The sequence below is a fragment of the Dendrobates tinctorius genome, unplaced genomic scaffold, assembly GCF_039654945.1.
Source record: "Dendrobates tinctorius isolate UK_male_01 unplaced genomic scaffold, ASM3965494v1 ptg000010l, whole genome shotgun sequence".
In the NCBI taxonomy this organism is placed as follows: domain Eukaryota; kingdom Metazoa; phylum Chordata; class Amphibia; order Anura; family Dendrobatidae; genus Dendrobates; species Dendrobates tinctorius.
Window position 1 is genome coordinate 2,739,667 of NW_027361678.1, and position 25,368 is coordinate 2,765,034.

At 43.5% G+C, this 25,368-nt stretch overlaps 1 protein-coding gene across 5 annotated transcripts in view; it reads left to right on the forward strand.

Moving 5' to 3' along the window:
* ARMH4 (armadillo like helical domain containing 4) overlaps window positions 1–25,368 on the forward strand; it is a 197,275-nt gene that overhangs the window by 63,152 nt on the left and 108,755 nt on the right. Inside the window, exon 7 of one of the 5 annotated variants that reach the window (XM_073585759.1) lies at window positions 3,949–4,294. The exons of the other annotated variants lie outside the window; for them this stretch is intronic. Within the exon in view, the coding sequence (XP_073441860.1) occupies window positions 3,949–4,118 (170 nt within the window). The 3' untranslated portion in view covers window positions 4,119–4,294. Of the gene's footprint in view, window positions 1–3,948; window positions 4,295–25,368 lie in introns of those variants that run through there. 5 annotated transcript variants of the gene reach the window in all.

Sequence of the window (25,368 nt, forward strand, 5' to 3'; positions counted from 1 at the left end):
TGTCTCCACCTTCTCCTGTGTGACAATCCGTGAAAATCTAACCGCATTCGGATGCTACTCAAGTATTTTTTTCACTGACCCATAGACTTGTATTGCTGATTCTGATCCAACACTCGGATCAAAATCGGACATTTTACACAGAACGCACAGTCCGCAGAAAATAATGGACATGTGAACGGCCCCATAGACTATCACAGGTACGAGTGAAAAACATTGCTAGCACTAGTGCGCCAAAACCGGACATCTGAATAATGACTTACAATCTCCCCGTCAGAACAAGTTCACTGACTGATTCTTAGTTACTGTAACTCACTCTGCAGCCAGAAATGTGCAGTGAAACAAAGATTCTTTAACCCCTTCCTGACATCTGACGTACTGTCCCGGGCCCCTATGCCCATGGACGGGATAGTACGTCATAGCGGTCAGCGGCGCTCACGGGGGGGGTGGGGGGGGCGCCGCTGATCGCGGACGGGTGTCAGCTGATTATCACGGCTGACCCCCGGCACTATGTGTCAGGGGCGGTCACAGACCGCCCCCGACACGTTAACCCCTGGCACACTGCGATCAAACACGATCGCAGTGTACCGGGGATTTAGGGAAGCATCGGCAGGGAGGAGGCTCCCTCCGTGCTTCCCTGAGACCCCCGGAGCAGCGCAATGTGCTGCGCTGCTACGGGGGCCTCCTTCCCTGCAGGTCCTCGTATCCAGTATGGCGGCGGGGACCTTCGGGGGCCTGCAGGGAGGCGGCTTCCTCATGCCTGCAATGCGCCGGCATGAGGAAGCCTCCAGCACTGCCTGTGTGAGATCGCTGATCTGTCACAGCGATCTGTGATGTGACAGATTAGCGATCTGTCACATGACAATGACGTCTCCCCTCGGACAATGTAATAACATTTTTTTTTAAAAAAGTGTAAAAATAATTTATAAAAAATCGCTAAATAAATTAAAAAAAAAATATTCCCTAATAAATTCATTTTTTGGAAATAAAAAAAACCGAAACAATAAAAGTACACATATTTGGTATCGCCGCGTCCATAACGACCCGCCCTATAAAACTGTCCCATTAGTTAACCCCTTTAGCGAACCCCTTAAAAAATAAAAATAAAAAGCAAAGCAAAAAATAATGATTTATTATCATACCGCCGAACAAAAAATGCAATAACGCGCGATCAAAAAGATGTATATAAATATCCATGGTACCGCTGAAAACGTCATCTTGTCCCGCAAAAAAACTAGCTGCCATACAGCGTCTTCAGCGAAAAAATAAAAAAAGTTATAGCTCGCAGAATAAAGCGATGCAAAAATAATTATTTTTTATATAAAATTGTTTTCATTGGATAAAAGCCCAAAACATAAAAAACGACCTAAATGAGGCATCGCTGTAACCGTACTGACCCGAAGAATAAAACCACTTTATCAATTTTACCACAAGCGGAACGTTGTAAATGCACCCCCCAAAAGAAATTCTTGAAATGCTGGTTTTTGTTCATTCTGCGTTCCAAAAAAATCGGAATAAAAAGCGATCAAAAAATGTCACGTGCCCGAAAATGGTACCAATACAAATGTCAACTTGTCCTGCAAAAAATAAGACCTCATATGACTCGGTGGGTCAAAAGACGGAAAAATTATAGCTCTCAATATGTGGTGATGCAAAAACTATTTTTACAATAAAAAGCGTCTTTTAGTGTATGACAGCTGCCAAAAATAAAAACCTGCCATAAATAGTAAATCAAACCCCCCGTTATCACCCCCTTAGTTAGGGAAAAATAATAAAATTTAAAAAAAAATGTATTTATTTCCATTTTCCCATTAGGGTTAGGGCTAGGGTTAGGGCTAGGGTTAGGGCTAGGGCTCAGATTAGGGTTAGGGGTGTGTTGGGGTTAGGGTTGGAGTTATAATTGGGGGGTTTCCACTGTTTGGGCACATCAGGTGCTCTCCAAACGCAACATGGCGTCTGATCTCAATTCCAGCCAATTCTGCATTGAAAAAGTCAAATGGTGCTCCTTCCCTTCCAAGCTCTGCCATGCGCCCAAACAGTGTTTTACCCCCACATATGGGGTATCAGCCTACTCAGGACAAATTGCAAAACAACTTTTGGGGTCCAATTTCTCCTGCTACCCTTGGGAAAATAAAAAATTGGGGGCAAAAATATCATTTTTGTGGAAAAAAAATATGATTTTTTTATTTTCACGCCCGGGCGTTATAAACTTCTGTGAAGCAGTGGGGGGTTGAAAGTGCTCACCACATATCTAGATAAGTTCCTTAGGGGGTCTAGTTTCCAAAATGGGGTCACTTGTGGGGTTTCCACTGTTAGGTGCATCAGGGGTTCTCCAAAGGCAACATGACACCCACAGACTATTCCATCAAAGTCTGCATTCCAAAACGTCACTGCTTCCCTTCCGAGCCCCGACGTGTGCCCATACAGTAGTTTTCTCCCACATATGGGGTATTAGCGTACTCAGGACAAATTGGACAACTTTTGGGCTCCAATTTCTCGTGGTACCCTTGGGAAAATAAAAAAATTGGAGACTTAAATATCATGTTTGTGGAAAAAAAATATGATTTTTTTTATTTTCACGCCCGGGCGTTATAAACTTCTGTGAAGCCCTTGAGGGTTCAAAGTGCTCACCACACATCTAGATAAGTTCCTTGGGGGGGTCTAGGTTTCAAAATGGTGTCATTTGTGGGGGGTTTCCTCTGTTTAGGCACATCAGGGGCTTTCCAAACGCGGCATGGCGTCTGATCCCAATTCCAGCCAAAAAAGTCAAATGGCGCTGTTTCCCTTCCGAGCTCTGCCATGCACCAAAATAGTAGTTAACTCCCACATGTGGGGTATCAGCATACTCAGGACAAATTGCACAATAACTTTTAGGGTCCTGTTACCCTTGGGAAAATAAAAATTGGGGGTGAAAAGATCATTTTTGTGGAAAAAATGTGATTTTTTAATTTTACGGCTGTACGTTATAAACTTCTGTAAGGCCCTGGGAGGTTCAAAGTTCTCACCACACATCTAGAGAAGTTCCTTGGGGGGGTCTAGTTTCCAAAATCGTGTCATTTGTGGGGGGATTCCACTGTTTTTGCACATCAGGGGCTTTCCAAACGCGACATGGCGTCCGATCTCAATTCCAGCCAAAAAAGTCAAATGGCGCTGCTTCCCTTCTAAGCTCTGCCATGCGCTCAAATAGTCATTTACATCCACATATGGGGTATCATCGTACTCAGGACAAACTGCACAATAACTTTTAGGGTCCTGTTACCCTTGGGAAAATAAAAATTGGGGGTGAAAAGATCATTTTTGTGGAAAAAATATGATTTTTTAATTGTACGGCTGTACGTTATAAACTTCTGTGAAGCCCTTGTGGTTTCAAAGTTCTCACCACATATCTACAGAAGTTCCTTGGGGGTCTAGTTTCGAAAATGGGGTCACTTGTGGGGGGTTTCTACTGTTTAGACACTTCAGGGGCTCTCCAAACGTGGCATGGCGTCCGATCTGAATTCCAGCCAATTTTGCATTGAAAAAGTCAAACGGCGCTCCTTCCCTTCTGAGCTCTGCCATGCGCCGAAACAGTGGTTCCCCCCCACATATCAGGTATCAGCGTACTCAGGTCAAATTGCACAATAACTTTTGCTGTCCAATTTCTCCTTTTACCCTTGGTAAAATACAAAAAATTGGACCTGAAGTAATTTTTTTGTGAAAAAAAGTTAAATCATTTTTTTTTTTAAATATTCAAGAAATTCCTGTGAAGCACCTGAAGAGTTAATAAACTTCTTGAATGTGGTTTTGAGCACCTTGAAGGGTGCAGTTTTTAGAATTGTGTCACTTTTGGGTATTTTCTATCATATCAACTCCTCGAAGTGACCTCAAATGTGATGTGGTCCGTAAAAATAAAATGGTGTTGTAAAAATGAGAAATCGCTGGTCTAATAATCTTTATTTTTTTTTTACATAGTGCTAACATATTCCGCTTTACAGACATTATCCTCACAATCTACATTCCCTATCTTTGGAGTGTGGGAAGAAACCAACGCGAACACGGGGAGAACATACAAACTCCTTGCAGATGTTATCCTTGGTGGGATTCGAACCCAGGTCTCCAGCACTGTAAGGCTGCAGTGCTAACCACTGAGCCACCATGCTGGTCTACATTTAACCCTTATAACTTCCTAACAAAAAAAAATTTTTGGTTCCAAAATTGTGCTGATGTAAAGTAAACATGTGGGAAATGTTATTTATTAAGTTTTTTGTGTGCCATATCTCTGTGATGTAAGGGCATAAAAATTCAAGTTTGGAAAATTGCTAAATTTTCAAAATTTCTGCCGTCAGGCTTCTGCTAGATAGCAATAGGAAATTAGGCTTGGTACAAAAATGAACTCAGATTAGACAATTGCTCATAATGCAATTCCTTAATGTAATTTGTTAAGTGGCTTCAAATCAGTTCCCCATTTTTGTGATAAATTTAGACCCTAGAGGGCAGCAAAGATCAGCACATATCAGCGTCTTACTAGTCTCCTGGCCACCCACCATTCACCCCTCTGGGGGGGGACAAATAATGATGTCGTTTAGTGAATATGGTGAAATGTGGGTCACGATGTTACTGTCTCGCGGTATATGTAATAGATCGCAGTACATGTCCCCCAGATATAATCTTCTGTATATCTGCATATTATTACATTTGCCCTTTTGGATTTTCTATAACTGGATTTTGGCCGTTCCAGCCCAATAATCAGTGTCGCGCTACCTCGTATTATCAGTGCCATCTCAGCCTGACCTTGCTCGTCCTCATATCTCGTCACAGTTATGAATATCATCGGCTTTAAATTGTGGCAGAGATAAAGAAGACTGTCAGAAACGAGCGTCCAAAAATAGCGGGTGCTCTGAAATAACCCAGGGTGGGCGTTGTATGCGGCCATTGTGTAGTAATGAACTATAAGTCACAGCCAGCCAGAGAGAAGAACAGACGCATAGCAATGGTGGATTCAGTTTCATGCTAGTATAAAAACCGATAATGTGGCCGAATGGATAGGATCTGTGCTTGCTACAGGGCTTTATCCACCGTACGTTACTGTGAAGTTACTAGTCTCCTATTTCTACCAAAAATACCCAGGGGACAGATGATTAAAAAAAAGGGGTAATCCACTTTTGGAGATAATTTTTATTTTTACTTAAATGCCTGTATTTTGGACTAAAAATAGTTTTTGTAATTGGGTTTCATTCAAAATGTTGCACTGTTTGGCTTTTACAGAATCTTTATTTCCCGGGACATTCAACTTTGATGTGGTCTGTGGTTATAAATTGGCAGAGAGGAGCTCAGAAAAAAAAAGAGCAATAAAAGAGTGACAAATGCTCATGTCAGTCTGTTTCGAAGGAGCTTGCTGATGGAAGCTCAGTTAACTCATTCGCAGCCAGCAATAGTGCAATACAGAGGCTATAAAAGGCTGACAGGGCTACATTTTTGATGCAAAAAATGATTTTTAGCCCCCGAATATACATGATTAAGTTAATAAAAAAGCCAAAAACATTGGCGATCCAACCCTAAAAATCACTAGAACAGGATGCACGACTACGATGCGAAGGACTTTGAATGGAGCAATAGCGGCATGCTTGATCTCTGTTCCATTCAAACTCAATAGAAGTAATGCATAAAAAAAACAAGCGCTGCGTTCCGTTATGGAACTTTTATATACTTCTCAGTTTTAACTGTAATAGTACACTGAGTCAATGAATAAGTGGCTCGATAGTTTTTCATTTTTCAGGACATTTTTTGGATTTTTGTATTTAAAGTATATCGGCATTTCCGCTGACTTTTCAGAATAAACAGATATGTGCGTGTAGATGAGGAATATCACTATGTCTGTCCGTTATATGAAGGTCAGTTTTCCCCTGTGAAGGCTTTATCTTTAATTTTTAGTTTTCTCTGAGCTAGTGGGGAAGGGAAACTAGCTTTTATGATGTCTCCTATACACAGCTCACACAGACGTGAGAAATTCCTGCTCTCCTGTTTCTATGAAACATATGATTGCAAACAGCAGCAGAATGGAGGACATGATACAGCTGTGTGGTTTTATAATGTATGATCACTAATGTCTTATTACTAAGCTGTGTGGCTGTGAATCCAACACCAAAATATATTTGCTCAAGGCTGCATCTGCCTGTTTCCGTTTGCCTCTCATGGTGCTGACTGCTCCATACTCCTCATCCCCTTCCCCTTCTCTATTTAGTATAATAGGACCTCACCTCAGCGTTCTGGCAGCCCGTCTTACTTTGTCCAAGATGGATTCCAGTTGTTATTCATAGCGAATGATCAGTTTCATAGGTTGAGGAGAGGAAGAAGTGGCTCATAAGTGGAGAAAGAAGAAAATTTCTCCGATATATAAAGTTTCTTATTTTCGTTTGTACTATCGATTTGTGCAAAATTTGTTAAGACAACAGGGACCATTTAAGGTTCCTGTAAAAGGATAAGTCCCATAGTTGTACTTTAAAAAAAAAAAGAAAAGTTGAAAATGTTCTAAAATAAACTCTTTATTTAAATTTGATATTGTTAAAAAATAATTAAAAAAAGTATAAATAAACTCTTAATACTGATCTATTCAGTACAGATTCTATGACTGTTGTTGATTACAGGCAGCCATCACTGACTATGACCGCTGCAGCTAATCAGTGATCTTATTTCCTAAGTCCACAGAGTGATATCTGAAACAGAAGAACTCTTTTGCTCTTTTGGCATTGATTGCCAAAAACACACAAAAAAATTCCTTTTGTAAACATTTATTTGGATACTCTATAGAGGAGGTATTGTCTGGGCATGGTATGGCAGTATTATTTCAATACTCTGTGGCAAGTATGAGAGGGGGCACATAATATTTTTCTATAGACCTTGCGCCAGTTCTGTTGACTTATGTAAGAAGTGAGCTAACATGGGAAATAAAGCAGAGATTTCCCCCAGACATTGTAGATAATTGTATCTTAAATCTTTATGTACATAGAAAATCATAAAATGTATTTCTGTAAATTCCCAAGATTAATTCACACCCTGTATGTGGTTCCCTGGTGGATAAGCAAAACATGTAATTAGTAGAGCTTTTTATGGTGGTAAGACCTCTATAAAATCCCCAAACTCTATAGAAATGATGTAATCACCTAGGATTTTAGAAAATTGTAAATCCATGTTCCGTATCCATTAAAGTGAATTATTGATGGGATCGGTCTGTGCAAACAAGTATTTTTCATTTATACACAATGTATTTAATGCTGCACCGCTAAAGCTCTAAATCTTTAACTCATCGGTACTTGGTTAAGATCTCTATATTCCTTCACACAGATTTAAAAAAATATATTTATTTACTTACTAATTACAAATTTAAGCAACTTTTCAAATCAGATAAATGATAACTTCCAAACTTTAGAATACCCATTTAAGTAAAGAGAATCAATTCCTGAACCTTCTACCATGGAAGGACCCTTTAATCCTATGAGAACTCCAACCACAAATACAGTGGCGCAACTATAGTCCGATGAGCCCCAGTGCAAAATGTGACCCTTGCCCCTACCTTCATGTTCGTCAGATGTTTGGGTCCTTGTAGCATTCCAGATGATGTAAACACATACGTGTTCGCCCCCCCTTGTAGTAATGTCCCCCATCCTGTAATAATGCCCTCAATCCTGGCTCCTTCCTGTAATAATGTCTCCCTTCCTGTGCTCCTCCATGGTATAATGTCCTCCATCCTGATATAATGTCTCCCTTTCCTGATATAGTGTCCACCATCCTGGGCCCCTTCCAATAATATATGTCCCCCATCCTGGTATAATGCCCCCCATCCTGGGACCATTCCAGTAATATATGTCCCTCATCCTGCTATAATGCCCCCCATCCTGGGCCCATTCCAGTAATATATGTCCCTCTTCCTGGCATAATGCCCCCCCATCCTGGACCCCTTCCAATAATATATGTCCCTCATCCTGGTATAATGCCCCCCTTCCTGGGCCCATTGCAATAATATATGTCCCTCATCCTGGTATAATGCCCCCCATCCTGGGCCCATTCCAATAATATATATCCCTCATCCTGGTATAATACCCCCCATCCTGGGCCCATTCCAGTAATATATGTCCCTCTTCCTGGCATAATGCCCCCCCATCCTGGACCCCTTCCAATAATATATGTCCCTCATCCTGGTATAATGCCCCCCATCCTGGGCCCATTCCAGTAATATAAGTCCCTCATCCTGGTATAATGCCCCCCATCCTGGGCCCATTCCAGTAATATATGTCCCTCATCCTGGTATAATGCCCCCCCATCCTGGACCCCTTCCAATAATATATGTCCCTCATCCTGGTATAATGCCCCCCCATCCTGGGCCCATTCCAGTAATATATGTCCCTCATCCTGGTATAATGCCCCCCCCATCCTGGACCCCTTCCAATAATATATGTCCCTCATCCTGGTATAATGCCCCCCATCCTGGGCCCATTCCAATAATATATGTCCTTCATCCTGGTATAATGCCCCCCCATCCTGGACCCCTTCCAATAATATATGTCCCTCATCCAGGTATAATGCCCCCCATCCTGGGCCCATTCCAGTAATATAAGTCCCTCATCCTGCTATAATACCCCCCATCCTGGGCCCATTCCAGTAATATATGTCCCTCATCCTGGTATAATGCTCCCCATCCTGGGCCCATTCCAGTAATATATGTCCCTCTTCCTGGTATAATGCCCCCCCATCCTGGACCCCTTCCAATAATATATGTCCCTCATCCTGGTATAATGCCCCCCATCCTGGGCCCATTCCAGTAATGTAAGTCCCTCATCCTGGTATAATGCCCCCCATCCTGGGCCCATTCCAGTAATATATGTCCCTCATCCCGGTATAATGCCCCCCCATCCTGGACCCCTTCCAGTAATATATGTCCTTCATCCTGGTATAATGCCCCCCCATCCTGGGCCCATTCCAGTAATATATGTCCCTCATCCTGGTATAATGCCCCCCATCCTGGGCCCATTCCAGTAATATATGTCCCTCATCCTGGTATATTGCCCCCCATTCTGGGCCCATTCCAGTAATATATGTCCCTCATCCTGGTGTAATGCCCCCCATCCTGGGCCCATTCTAATAATATATGTCCCTCATCCTGGTATAGTGCCCCCATCCTGGGCCCCTTCCAATAATATATGTCCTCGAATTGGCCGGCAGCATGTATTGCAGTGGAGGGAGCCAGCAATGTGGAGGCACATTCAACTGAGGCATCGACAGAAACCCCTCCTGTATGGGCCCGATCACAGTCGCACTCTCTGCAACCGCACCTTTTACACTCCTGGGCAAATACATTTGCAGTGAGGTCGGGCACAATTTACATTGGCTGTCCTCTTTTCACTCCAGTGTCTCCTGCTCTAAAATGGGTGAAGCAGGGGCGGCAGGAGCATCTAATTCTTCACAAGCTGTTTTGCTCCATAGGCCATAAATCTCACTGTGCTGGAGTAAGATTTCTGGCCTAGCGTACCTCTTCATGAATTAGGAGAGCCTTATTCCAGCACGCTTCCTCATTAAGACCTGTGTGATCAACGCCAGTCTTGATGAGTTTGGCCCAATGAGTTGCTGTGTCGTTACAAGAAGCCTGTGAATTTCTGATTATGGGGGTCACCAATGGTGGACTAGAGTCACTTAGAGGGATTTTATGATAATTAGTTTGGTGACTTTCATTTAAAGGATGTTTATAATGTCCCTTGAGATATCATTGAGATTCCTCCTGGAGGAATAAGCGGATGGTGGTGTGAGTTGGTGGTTAGTACTATGTGCCGCCTGGCCAGTCATCACCGATTCTTTGGAATTGGTATGAGAATGTTTTCTGCCAATTTTATATAAATAAAGCTTGATCACTATATAATAATAATCTTTATATAGCGCTAACATATTCCGCAGCACTTTACACACATTATCATCACTGTCCCTGATGGGGCTCACAATCTACATTCCCTATCAGTATGTCTTTGGAATGTGGGAGGAAACCGGAGAGCCCGGAGGAAACCCCTGCAAACACGGGGAGAACATACAAACTCCTTGCAAATGTTTTCCTTGGTGGGATTTGAACTCAGGACTCCAGCACTGCAAGGCTGCAGTGCTAACCACTAAGCCACCGTGCTGCCCCAAATAAAAATAATAAAATGGTTCTGTAACTTTCTCTAGACTTTTTGTTCCATTTCGTCTGCAGAACTGGGGGCTGTGGAATATGAGGGTTACCTTCATGGCAAACACTTTGATTCATACATCATTTACAGATGCAACTAAAAGCACTTATTCCCCAGTTAGTAGGCTATCCTCTGTCCATGAGGTAAGGGATAACCTACTGATCACCAGAGGTCTAATCTCTGGGACTCCTCATCGATCCTGAGAACGGGGCTCTAGCTTTGAAAAGTCACAATATTTTTGCGTACCACCTAAAGATATAGCAACTTTTGGAGGTTTCATGTCATTTTGCTCAGCTCCGACAAAAGTGGGTAGAGCTCGGAGTCTCCCGCTCATCAAATTTATGATGAGCAGCAGCGTTCCTTACTCTAGTTCTTGAAGTTTTTTAATATTTTGCACTATAGGAACAAAGAAGCGCAAATAGGGTCTTATCCGATGATAAAGTTATAAACGTATATAGAATCTACTCACCTGCCGTAGGAGAGTTAGGCTGTGTATAGACGCTGCGGATTCTGCTGCGGATCTGCAGCGGATTTGGCCCTGCGGTGTACAGTACCATTATTCCCTATGGGAATTAAAAACCGCAGTGCAGATGCTGCGGAATTTTCTGCGCAGATTTTGCTGCGGTTTCAAATCCGCAGAAAGAATTGCATGTCAATTCTTTCTGCGGATTCCGCTGCGGTTTGCCATCTCCTCCATTGTGGAGATGATAAACCGCAGGGCAAAACCGCAGGCCAATCCGCAGGTAAAACCGCAGCAGATTCCGCAGCGTGTGCACACAGCCTTAAAGCACATAGAGTTAGTGATCAGCTGCTGCACGTCCAAGGGTCAAACAAGTGACCGCCGACACAACAAATCCTATGGAGCTTTTTTTGGACTTCGTGCGCTGCTTGATATAAAACATCGATCTTTTAATACAACAGTAATTGTGTATGACAGAGTTCAGCTCTGTAATCCCCTCTCCAAGGCATAGACTAAGTCTCGTGGTATCCCGCCCCCTTGGCACTCACCACCTTTGGTCCCCTCAAACTCTGTCTACTGCATAGTTCACCGTGACCCCGTGTTTACAGTGAACCCTGGCGTTTTTCTCGGTCAGAGATAAAACGAGAGGAGTTCCTGTCAGAGTCACCTGACTCTTTGAGTCCAGTCTACCAGAGACTCCTTCCCGGTGCAGCATCACGGTACACACCTGTGGCCCGTCATTATCTGGAAAATACATGCCGCACTCCTCAAAAGACATACACACACACTGCGGTTCCCCAGACATACCCACTGAGGCAACCAGTGCTGCCATTTCCTGAACCACCCCAATTTAGGTCGCCGCCCCCTCCTGGGACTCCACCCCTTTTTGGGTTACCACCCCAATTTGGGTCACCACCCCAATTTGGGTCACCGCCTCCCTCTGGGACTCCACCTCTTTTTGGGTTACCACCCCAATTTGGGACTCCACCCCCTTTTGGGCTACCACCCCGATTTGGGCCACCGCCCCCTTTCAGGATTTCCCCATGTCCGTTATACAGGTCTTCTCAGACCACAGTTCACACCACACAGTTTATGTCTCTTACGATACCACACAAGTCCTTGTTGGCACCACCACAGCTCCTGCTGTCACGGATCACGGACACTACCGGCTGCTGTTCACACACAGCTGCTGGTGTCCTCTTCGTAACCCCGCCGAGTTACAGGAAGCCGCTTGTCCCCTTCGTAACCCCGCCCAGTTACAGGAAGCCGCTTGTCCCCTTCGTAACCCCGCCCAGTTACAGGAAGCCGCTTGTCCCCTTCGTAACCCCGCCGAGTTACAGCAAGCCGCTTGTCCCCTTCTTGACTCTCACTGAGCCACCGCAGGCTGAGTTGAGAAAAGGAAAAAAAAAAAAACACACCACACAAAACTCACGTGTCCTGTCTGTGTGCTATTCAGGACGTTCCGTCTCCGCCTGAGACCGTCCAACACACAGGGCGCACCAGTTGCTATTCAGGGAGTCGACCCTCCTCCCAGGGTTTCCCAACACACCGGCCTCACCAGGTCCAGGGGCTCAGCGGGTGCTCTTCAGGACATCCGTCTCCTCCTGAGACTGCCCAACACTTACGCCTCACCAGGTCCAAGGTCATACCACATGCTCCAGGGATCCGATTCTTCTCCCAGAACCTCCCAACACTGACCCTCCAGGACCTTGCTCACTGAACCCTCCAGGTACTCAGTCTTTCTCACTGACCCAGGTCAGTACAACACGAACACCTGTCCGTTACCTGTGTCGGCCACACAGGTCCTCGGGTACCTCTTATCCGCAGAGGCACCCTAGCAATCACCAGTCTCTTTCTCACTGACCCCGGTCAGTACAACACGGCTTTCACAACCGTCATCTGCTGGCCGCGCAGGTTCTCGGACCCCTCTACCACAGAGGTACCCTATAAGTCTTTTCCACTGACCGGCTCTCCCGGCTCAGCGTTGCCAACACTGCACCATGTGCTTTTGGAAACCGTTGCTCTTAGCAATCGAAACTTTGCAGTCCTCTTCTGTTGCTCCTAGCAACAACTCTACAACAATGCCCATAGCTTTCTCCACCAATTGTAAGGTAGCACTGTTATTCGGGTAGGGGATACTTGCTTAGCAGCCACAAAACCAGATCCGGCACAGGTTTTCTCTAAACAATCATAGTCCATGCGGTTTATTTAGCATCATAAGCCCACAGCAGCAACATAAACTTCATAACGTCAGCATAGCGTCCATGACAGAGTTCAGCTCTGTAATCCCTGTGGTCACACAGGTTATGCATACACAGGCTCTTCAGCCTCAGTTATCTCACCCACGTCAGGGGTTCCTTATAGTTCCTTCATCAGGTTGCAGACGTCCATTCTCTCCAGGGAATCATCAGGCACGTGCAGCCATTCAACACAGCATTCCTTGCTGTCAGGAAGACAGCCCCCATCTCTCCCAGATGGGACCTTCCAAAACGGACCAAATAGGTCCCTGCATTCACCCATGTGACCTACCCTGGCCACCTTATATGGTCCGTAGCCACGCCTACCGGGTCACATGGCTATGACCTCATCACAGGTCCTTGAACCACTCATACACATTTTACAATAGCGTTCTTAACCACACACCTGGGTGGATTTGTAGGTAACTGATCTCTGACACTTTGAAACAGCACCTCAGCAGTATCACTGCTGATCCACACACACATATGTCTCCATCTCAAGGCCACCCACCTTGGGATACATAACGGTCATTCAGTATCCTACACCTATCAGGACACTGGAAATGCTTATACTCTCGTCCTGGGACATCCACACAGCGCCCCCTAGCGGACACAGTGGTCACTACACCACACATTCTAACAAGGATATAAGTGCCCCATTCTGGCGAATGGTGTGGGTCCCAGCTGTCGGACCCCCACCAATTAATGAGTAGATCGGGGATACCTTTTTTTCACCAGACAATCCCTTTAAACTTACAAGTAATATTCTTGTTCCTCACATTACATATCGGCGTCCACAGTGAGATCAGTATTGATACAGGACATCCTTCGCTTTATGTCTCCAAAATTCTCTGATTGTGGATAGTGATTGAGACAAGTGCACATCAACATGAAGGAGAAATAGCGGCTTATTCAGCAGTAGGGAGCAGAGGTGATTTACTCTACAAATTACAGGTCCGTGTAGCTACTGTGGTATTGTCAGCTGGACCTAAGCTGCGGTGACGATGTAAGGGTATGTGCACACGGTGCAGATTCTGCTGTAGAATTTTCCGTGCAGATTTAGCTAAATCTGCAGGTAAAATGACCTGCATTTTACCTGCAGTTTTAGTGCAGATTTAGTGCAGTTTTTGTGCGGCTTTCCCCTGCAGTTTTCACCTGCAGATTTCTATAATGGAGCAGATGAAAAACTGCTGCAGAACTGCACAAAAGAAGTGACATACTGCAGTTGTAAATTTGCACCAAATCTGCGTGGAAAAATCTGCAGCATGTGCACAGCGGTTTTTGTTTTACATAGCCTTAAATGGTACTGTACATCACGTGCAGTTCTGCTGCAGATCCGCAGGGCCAAATCTGCTGCAGAACAGCAGAATCCGCACCGTGTGCACGTACCCTTAAGACTCAATTTACCAGATTGTGCAAATTATGCCTGCAATTATATTCCACCTGCCTCAGTCAGCTATGTGAAGGCCAGTGTATGTCTAAAAACAATATCTACACTACATCCATTTCCCTATGTGTATCTAAATCTGTGTATCTCTCTGCAAAATGAACCTAAGGCTATGTGCCCATGCAGTTTTTAGGCTGTGCAGATTTTGTTGAAAAATCCACAGGTAAATCCGTAGGACAAAAATCCTGCGGTTTATCTGCGGATTAGCCCTGCAGTTTTCCCCTGCGGTTTGACACCTGGACAATGGAGGAGATGTGAAACCGCAGCAGAAACCGCACAAAGAATTGAAATGCTGCGGATTGTAACCCACAGCAAATCCGCGCGGAAAATCCGCAGCATGTGCACTGCGTTTTTTTTTTTCCATAGGAAATAAAGGTACTGTACAACGCAGCAGAATCCGCAGCGTGTGCACACACCCTAACTTGCACTGTGTGAACAAGGCCTTTTGGATGTTCCTGTTTATGGCAGCCTGTCATCTGCCACTGACTGTCAGTCTGCAGACTGTCAAAGGCAATTCTCAGAGGAATAAGAAATCCCAGGTGGTCATGGATGTGACTTTCAATAGATCTATTTAGGACCTGATCTAAGAGGACCGCTTGTTATAAATATGTAATTTTTGTATCCTGTGTAAATGCCGCTGTTCTCCTGAATCCGGCGTTGTTTCTCTTTTCTTTCTGCGCCTCTCTGCTCTTGAGATATGGCTTTCTCTTCTCTGTATATAAATCTAGTCTTTTTAAGCAAGTGGGTGTGGTCATCATATTTCTCTATGGTTGCCTTCTTGAGAACCACACCCATTTGGCAAAAAAAGTCTAGATTTATATATATAGGAAAAAGAGAACAGTATCTCAGGAACAGAGAAGTGCAGGAAAAAAAGAAAAACAGCGTTGGATTTTTAGGGCAAGTGACAGGTCCTATATGCAGTTTATATTGTGAAATCTACTTTAAGTAATTTTCCAGGACTTGAAAACAAAAAGCTACATATAAAGTAAAGGCTGTGAGGTATTCAAGTGAGGCTCCAACTTTCATCATCACATCATTGGTAGGTCTCTGATTCTCTGCTGATCTCTAGCATAGACATAGATTTAAAAGGTGTCACGCCAACTGCCTGAAAGTAAAGGAAGCTTACTTCATTCATACAGTCTTGGTGGAAAATACCTTAAAGAGTGTTTACCCCTGAGCTGTATCCACTGTGAAAGATCTGCAGCTGATTGCACATTTGATTGCAGAAATGCTGTGGATTTACCATTTGCCAGGGCTGCAGGATCGTAGTGCTGATGGCTGCTCTACCTTATTACTCAAGAAGGACGTATGGTGTATTATATGGAGCAGCCGGGCCCATTACAGAGCAGATTGGCAAGCGTTGGATAGAGACTACATTGACTCATCTGCCTCTGCTCTCCTAACTAATATTCCACAATAATCTATCAGCAACTCAGCAAATTCAACATGTCAATACTAATTCATTACTTTCCAAGCAGCATATTGACCACTTAATCATTACTGCCGAAACCCTTGTCACGCTGTACAGTCATGACTATGTATGAACATCTCTCTCCCCTTCCATTAAAAGGTAACCTTCAATATATTAACTGTATAAGCGTCTGTTGGGCAGTAACGTTCACTAATAGTTATTAGTTTCTGTTCATAGATGAGGTTGGGTTGGTCCAACTGGACAATGATTTTCCATCTGCCCTAAAGTAAGGGGGAGCAGGTCATGGAAAGCTTGGCAGTTTTTCCACTGACAAGCTACTCCTCATAAGCCATCAGCTCAAAAAGGCTAGCTTGGACAGACTTGGCAGAAGCCACTCCGTCTGGCAGATTCCAGAGAAACCCTGATACCCAGTAAAAGGGTCTGGTGTATCAACGGAACCCAGTGGATTGCTACCATGGAAGGACTGCTGTCCGAAAGTGAGAACCAGTGGTAGGAATGGTCTCCAAACAGAGTCAAAGCCAAGAGGTCGCTATCAATCATCGCTTGTGGCTAGCGGCCGAAGGGAAATCTGGCTTAGATGTTACATAACCATCCTGAAGAATATGGCTCACCAAAATGACAGTGAAGTCCACAAGACTGAAAAGTCACTTAAAAAAGGAAAATGAAAATAAATGAGCCCCTTGTGCCCATTTTGATGTATTTTGGTGCCTAGTTAGCAAGCACAAAAACAAATAAGAAACAAATAAAATTACTCAACAAGAAACGCGAATGATGAATTGAGGCCACCGGTGGTAGCGCAAATTATCTATTCATTTTAACTAGGATGAGCTGCAATATTGACACCGATCATGTGTAAAAAAAAAAAAAGAAAGCAGACTCTTTATTTTCTTCTAATAATTGACAACCCTTTAAAAAAATGTTTATTGTCTAGGAATAGTTGATAAATGCATGATCACTTAGACTCAACATATAAGACCCCCATTCATCACCCGTTTGGAGAAATGTCAATGCAGTGGTGACCATCTGTCACGGGATTTCTGCAACAAAGAGGAGCTAGAAGACCTTGGCTTCTGATTGCTCCCACTCCTGCACTGAGATGAAGCATTTCTCCTTCATTTTAATGGTGTTTATTTAGTCTGGCAGAACAAAGATTAATTAGCCATGCAGCTGAGCTTAGTTAGCCACTCCTGTTCCCTTTATAATCTGGGCTCTGATGCAAATCCTTGTCAGAGCTAGCATTTGCTGCATGGCTAATGGAGGGAGAGGTGTTCATATGAGGAGTGTTGGTGGAGACTGTTGCATGGTTTGCAAGTGTGATAATTCCCTTCCTTTCTCTATTTTGGTTTATTCCTGTACCTCCACACCCCGGTGCATTCCTCTGTTATATGTGAGTGAATATTTTGTATGCCTGGAGTTTTCTGTTAACCCTTATTTGTGTTGCCTTGTTTGCCAGGTTGGTGTACTACGGTGCAGGAGGAGAACAGATTGAGGGCTAATGCAGGAGACAGGGCAAATGTGGAGACCCCAGCATCTTTACCTTCGGAAGTATCGCGGGGAATGAGGCGAGCTATGGCACCCCTAGAGATATGGACAGGGAAGGAGCCCCTGGTCCCGGATCACCCAACAACTGTGTTGTGACACCATCCTTGTGTACAACCTTTTTGTAGATCAGCACATCAGGCAAAATTTGAATTTGCTTGTTCACTTGGATTTCCCTGGGATCCAGGATGACCAAAGTGACCCCAGAACATAATAAACATAAGATGTAAAAAATTGTTCCCCTCTCCGGCCTCACCTCACCGTCAACCGTCCTGTCCTCCCCGCATCTTAAGATCTCCACTGCTCATTCTGAAATTCCCATCTTCTCACACTAGGCCGGGATTTCTGGCTTTGAGGAGGCCTGGGAGGGTTGTGCGCCTGTGTATGTGAGGCTATGTGCACATGTAGTTTGGAGAGCTGCGGATTTGTCCCCCCGGATTTGTAAAAATCCGCAGGTCAAAAAACCTGCGGATTAGCCTGCGGTTTAGCCCTGCGGTTTAGCCCTGCGGTTTCACACCTCACAATGGATAGATAAAGGTGTGAAATCACAGCGGATACCGCACAAAGAATTGAAATGCTGCGGATTGTAACCCGCAGCAAATCCACGCGGAAAAATCCGCAGCATGTGCACAGCGTTTTTGGTTTCACCATTGAAAACAATGGTGCTGTACAATGCAGCAGAAACTGCTGTGGACCCGCAGGGCCAGAAACGCTGCGGATCTGCAGCAGAATCCGCAGCGTGTGCACATATTACAATAGCCAAGGTATACAAAAGCATCCAACACGTAAAATGATAACACACTGGTGCTCAGGTATAGGACAATCATGGATCAGTCGCTGCTAAACATTAAACGTGAGTGTGGAAACCACAAAAATTATGACCAGAAGATGTATCATCATATTATATCATCCTTATTAGAAAAGGACACAGAAAGGACAATAGGGGGACATGTGCAAATTGCAAACTAAAGTGCAGCAGTGCCTAAAGACGCATTGGACTGACACCAGCCACAAGAGGGGAGATAGTAAAGATATACAGATCTATTTGTCAAGAGGCATAAAATATGTTAGCATATTAATAGGGCAAAAGGGCAATAATCAAAGGTATACGACAGGGCGACACCAAAGGGGCCTACATCACCTCTGAAAGAGGTCACGGCTATATAGGCAAATATCACTATTCTATAACTATATTCTATTCCTTAAATTATTTTTGCCCCCCTTCTCTCTCCCCCCCTTTTTTTGTTACACCCCCTGAGTGTGTTCGGTCTAATGAAGTATTTTGTATACTGATACAATGTTAGTCCGATGTTTGGCTCATTTTTGTTTTAATTGAATGTTGTGCACGCTTGCCCTTGGTTTTGCCCTGTGTAAAAATGGCCGCTGCTGAACCATCAGTGCTGCACAGGCGCGCCCGCTGTCCCTCTATGTGTGCGGGGCTCTGCCCATGTCGGGTGCTGGATCACGTGGGCCCGCGTCGATCCGGCCGCGTCATGGATGGGAGACTCCGCTCACTGCGAGACATGCGGGTGACGCGCTCGCACCACTTCCGGCTGGCGCATATAAATACAGGCATGAAGTGCTTTACACCTATGCCCCCTGAGGAAGGAGCGAAAGGCTCCGAAACGCACGTTGGGGTGACGCCTGGACTGCCCGGTCACTTGAGGGTCTCACTGAGGTAATGTTGGCTTGGGGTTTTTAACCCCTTCTGGGTGGGTGATAGTTCTCTTGAGGAGATGATTACTTTCCTCCCATTGGTAATGTGGGCTCATGACAATTGTTTGCACTTATCACAATGAGCGCATTATAGGTTTATAGGCATTACATCAGGGCATTATAGCTCCTTTTACATACATGGATTATAGAATAGTGATATTTGCCTATATAGCCGTGACCTCTTTCAGAGGTGATGTAGGCCCCTTTGGTGTCGCCCTGTCGTATACCTTTGATTATTGCCCTTTTGCCCTATTAATATGCTAACATATTTTATGCCTCTTGACAGACAAATAAATCTGCATAGCTTTACTATCTCCCCTCTTGTGGCTGGTGTCAGTCCAATGCGTCTTTAGGCACTGCTGCACTTTAGTTTGCAATTTGCACATGTCCCCCTATTGTCCTTTCTGTGTCCTTTTCTAATAAAGATGTTATAATATTGATGATACAGGATCTTCTGGTCGTAATTTTTGTGGTTTCCACACTCACGTTTAGCGTGTGCACATAGCCTAAGGTCACAGCACCTGTCATGAGATCATGACACCATGAACTTTTGCGCCGTTTGCTCAGAATCCTGGATCTCATGAAAGCCAGAAGTCCCGGCCCAGCGTGAGAGGCACGTGGATTTCAGTGTAGCGATCTGAAGGTGCAACAAAGACCAGATGGGTGAAGGGCTGCTTAGATGAAGCATAAGAATTATTTTAATCTTCTAACGTTTTGATAGCCTTTTACAGTTCAGCGGCCGACATTTTGCTAAATCTGCTCGGAAGCAAATTACTGAAAATCCACATTTTGTTAAATGTAAATTTTTGTAAAATTCTAGTGCAAATCAATTTCACTCTAATTTATTTGCTCATTTCTACTTCCTTTCCATTCAATGTGTGTATGAGTGACACAGATCGCCGGCAGTCCCATGGAGACACTTGATTTTAAAGTTGGCAAACGTATACCTGGGTGAAGAGCAGTAAGAATAGTTCCGTACTTTGTGTCTGATTTTTTCTCTTAAGTGAGGAAAATAAATATTCACATATATTAGGAAAGTTTCTAAAATGTAATATTTGTGCGTAGTTAATTCCATCCTTCTGTTGGCAGTGTACTCACGGTCCAGAAAAGTCCTACCTGCTTCTTAACAAGTAGATCAGTGACTAAATTGATGGCACATACATAATTCATGAATGGGCTAGTATGGCTTTCTTCCATCGTCACCAACTTAGAGAACACACAGGCTGCGGTGTTTCTTCTGAATACAGCTACTAATTGGACATCTTTCACAAGAGTCAATAATAATACCATGCCGGATTACAGCCGTGTTTACCAGACTAGTGAAGATTAGGAAATTGTCAAGAAGATATTAAATGAAGCCCTGGAAAAGCTTAATGCTAGGATTTGGATGCCACACTTCCAGGGGGTTTGTGTTGTCAGTCATTGAATTGAATGCCAATGGATAAAAAACAGAAGTGCAGAATGTTTCAGCTTTGTTTCTTTTCTAGGAAGATTTACAATGCTTTAAGGGGAGCGTGCCATCAGAAGATTACCTACTGTTTAAATCATTGTTTTTCATGTTAAATGATTTTTTTTTACATTTTGGTAATTATTTTTTTACTTTTCATCTCACAATCTAAATTGAAATCTTGCAATTTTAACGCTGGCCACTAGGGCTATATAAGACTTATACTTATTGTTCTTTACAGAAGATTTTCAGCAGTCTCATACCATCAGAGGCAGGATTACTGTAACACAAGTTACTACTCGTCTCATACCGTCAGAGGGAGGTTTACTGTGACGCAAGTCACTGCTCACAGACAGGCAGGGTAGTCAAACTTTCTGGGGTCAGATACCAAGAAAGAACGTAATAAACTAAGGGGAAAAGACAAAGGCGAAGTCAGGTCACTGTCTGAGGTTAAAATACCAGGAAGATAGCTGATCAGAGCAAAGGGGCTAGGCAAACGGATGGTCAGAACGTGGTCCAAGGTCAGGCAGCAATAGGTCAATAAACATAGCACTGAAATATAAGGCAAACTTCTGAACAGATGCTACATCTGGAAGAGGTCTGGGGCTCACAGCTCAGCTAAGTAGCAGGGTAATGACTTGGAACAGAGAACATCTGAAGGAAGTTCATCACTTCCAGACTCAGATTGGACGGCTGAGCTGTCCATCAAAACAATGAAAGAACAGCACAGTTCTGCACTAGATTGGAAGACTGAGCTGTCAGTAACCACGTCCAAGACACACAGAGCATTGGAATAGTGGCAATTACAATGACAGGTAATGCCATCGATGACACAGAATCCAGCAATCACAGTAGATGATATCACAGCTGACCCTGCTCCCCCTCCCTTTACAAGGACCTTTGTACTCGCTCATTATATGATTCAATAAAAAAAAGATAGGCTAGAAGCCAATCTATTGGTGCTAATGTGCAAATGCATTTCCTGAAAAAAGATGTATAAGTCTATAGTAACCCTAGTGGACATTTATTTTTCAATTTATGTATTGCATGAAATAAGTATTTGATCACCTACCAACCAGCAAGAATTCTGGCTATCACAGACCTCATAGGTTTTCTGTAAGCCTCCCTCCTACTCTGCACTTATTACCTGTATTAATTGCACCTGTTTAAACTTGTTACCTGAAAAAAAGACACCTGTCCACACAATCAATCACACTCTAACCGCCCCACCTTGGCCAAGACCAAAGAGCTGTCTCAGAACACCAGTTACAAAATTGTATACCTGCACAAGGCTTGGTTGGGCTACAGGACAATAGGCAACTTCTTGGTATTAACTCTACTTGTCGTGTTTGGAGTAAGAAGAAGGATGAGTACGACCCCAAGAACACCGTCCCAACAGTGAAGCATGGTGGGTGAAACATCATACTTTGGGGGTGCTTGTCTGCAAAAGGGACCAGACGACTGCACTGTATTGAAGGGAGGTTGGATGGGGTCATGTATCGCAAGATTTTGGCTAACAACCTCCGTGCTTCAGTAAGAGTATTGAAGGTGGGTCGTGGCCAGGTCTTCCAGCATAACAATGACCTGAAACACGCAGTCAGGGCAACTAAAGAGTGGCTTCGTAAGAAGCATTTCAAGGTCCCAGAGTGTCCTTGCCATTTTCCAGACATGAACCAATAGAAAATCTTTGAGAGAGCTGAAACTCAATGTTGCCCAGTGACAGCCTTGAAAGATTTGTATGGAGGAGTGGGCCAAAATCCCTGCAGCAGTGTGTACAAACTTGATCAAGAACTACAGGAAATGTCTGACTTCTGTAATTGCAAACAAAAGTCTCTGCACCAAATGTTAAGTTCTATTTTTCTATTGTATCAAATACTTATTTCATGCAATACAATGCAAATTAATGCTGTAAAAATCATACAATGGGATTTTCTGGATTTTTCTTAAGAATCTGTCTCTCACAGTTGAAGTGTACCTACGGTAAAAATTACAGAGCTCTCCATTCTTTGTATGAAATACTTATTTTCCCCACTGTATATAGTGAGCAGCGCTGTTGCTACTGCCTATGGGTTAAGCTGCCGGCTGATATTACTGCACTGATGCAGCATAGCTCTTTCCCTCCGCACTCCCCCTGCTTTTCCTAGTCTCTTTCTTCTGTTTTCCTACATGTCACCAACTTCTAGTAAAACATCCATACAATATTGAAAGCTGCGATCTCACGTGGGATGTGAGTGATTTAGATCTGTGATTAGAGGTTCGCAGAGTCCGAGTAGCTGCTAGATGGCAGTGTTCCTGCAAATTCAAGATAAAGTACGCCAATGTTTTCATCCTTCACATAGTGCCGTAACACTGCGAACACTGCAGGCAGACAAAGCCTAAGAGTAATCTATAACGCTAATTCATCAATAATGCAAACCATACCCAATGATAATGAATGATGATTTTATTTCAGCCGCTAATGATTACATTCCTTCATTCAGATGCTTAAGATATATACGAGCAAATTACTATTTGTATAGTAAATGGGAGGTATAAGATATATATACAGTGCAAAAGTTTTAGGCAGATGTGGAAAAATGCAGCAAAGAAAAGAATGGTTGCAAAACTAGATGTGTTAGTCGTTTATTTTTAATAATTAACAAACTGAAAAATGAATGAACAAAAGAGAAATATAAATCAGATTAATATTTGGTGTGATCACCGTTTGTATTCCAAACAACATCAATTCTTCTAGGTACAATAGTGCAAAGGCAGGGATTTTGCAGGATTGTAGTCAAATGTGTGAGCAACCAATTATACCGAATAGGTGATCATGATCATCATTTTCATATCTAGGTTGAAACACAGTCATTAACTGAAAAAAAACAGCTCTGTAGGAAGCTTAAAACTGGATGATGAGCAGCTATACCCTGCAACAAATTTGAGACTGTGTAAGACAGTTTTATTTCACAGTCACACACCATATCAAGATTGAGCACAGCCCAAGACACTACATCAGCGAGGTCTTTCCTAAGCAAAAATTTCAAAGCAGACTGATTTTTTCACTCTTTTGAAGAAGCACCAAGAAATGGACAATGTTGAGGACTGCAGATGCTGTGTTCGACCAAGGAAACTTAAGCATGATGTGTCTTTCATCTGCTGCACTATTTCCCTTCAAAATAGGAAGATGTCCAGCAGTGCCATCAGCTGAGAACTGGCAGCAACCAGTAGAACCCAGCTACATGCATCTACAGTTCAGAGAAGTGTGGCCAGAAGTGGTCTTCATCGAAAAATTGTGGCTAAATAGCCATATTTTGTACATGGAAACTGTACTAAGTTACTGAACTATGTGTGAAAACAAAGAAACTGTGGTGCAGGAAAATGGCAACTCATCTGCTTTATTGATGAGTAAAAATGCAAAATATTTGGCTGTAATAAGTGATAGTTTGTTCTATAAAAAAGGCTGGGGAGTGATACAATAATGCATGTCTGCAAGCAGCAGTGAGGCATGGTGGAGGGTCCTGCAAGTTTGGGGCTGCACTTAATTAAATGAAGTTGCGGGTTGGTTTGGTGAGGATTAATGGTGTCCTCAATACTAAGAAATACTGGCAGATACTTATCCATCATACATACCATCAAGGAGTTGTCTTATTGGCTCCATATTTATTCTGCAGCAGGACAGTGATTCTAAATATACAACTAATGTCATTAAGCACTATCTTCAGTGTGAAGAAAAGGAGTCCTGGAAGTGATGATCCAGTGCCACAGAGCCCTGATCTCACATCATCCAGTCTATCTGGGATTACATGTAGACAGAAGGATTTGCACAATCCTCATACTCCTGAGATCTGTGGTTACTTCTCCAAGAAGTTTGGAACAACCTCCTGAAAAGTTTCTTCAAAAACTGTGTATAAGTACAGGTGTAACTAGAATAACTGATACTTTGATGCTGTCTTGAAAGCAAATGGCAGTCAATCTGATTTAATTTCTCTACTATATATATATATATTTATATTTATAAACTGTGTCCCGAATTATTATGCAAAAAGAGTTTAGGATTGACAAGGTTAGAATTTTTTTGTTTGTCATTTAAACTCATTGATGGTGATGTGTGTCAGGGCTCTTTATATCACTGAAAGCAATTGCAGATACCTGTGCAAATTAGTTTGGCAGGTGTGTCCAAATAAAGGCAAGACTACTTAAGAAGGCTGTTCCACATTATTAAGCAGCTTACATTTTTTGCCAAAATGGGAAAGAAAAAGGATGTGTTGGCTGCTGAGAAGCAACAAATTGTGGAGTATTTAGGTCAAGGCATGACTACAATCAACATTGCCAAGACACTTCATCGTGATCATCGCACAATCAAGAAGTATGTAGCTTCCCACGTGTGCGAGCTGATAAGGAAAAATTGAGAACTCTTTCCAACAGGCAATTGCGTCAGGTTAAAAGAGCAGCTGCAAAAATGCCTTGTCATAGCAGCAGACAAGTTTTTGAAGCTGCTGGTGCCTCCAACGTCCCCCAAACAACAAGATGCAGAGTCCTTCAGAGGTTTGCAGCTGTGCGTAAGCCATCCTGTCGACCACCTCTATCCACTGCACACAAGCAGAAACTGCTCCAGTGGGCTAAATGATACATGAAGACTGACTTCCAAACTGTTTTGTTCACCGATGAGTGCCGTGCAACTCTCGATGGTCCAGATGGATGGAGTGGAGGATGGCTGGTTGATGGACACCCCATGAAAACACAGCTGAAAACCTCTGGAGCATCATCAAAAGGGAGTGTCTATGATGGCGGGAGGCAGTTCACATCTAAGCAACAGCTCTGGGAGGGTATTCTGTCCACATGCAAAACAATTGAAGCACAAACCATCCAAAAACTGACAAATTCAATGGACGAGAGAGTTCAGGAGCTTCTTTCGAACAAGGGT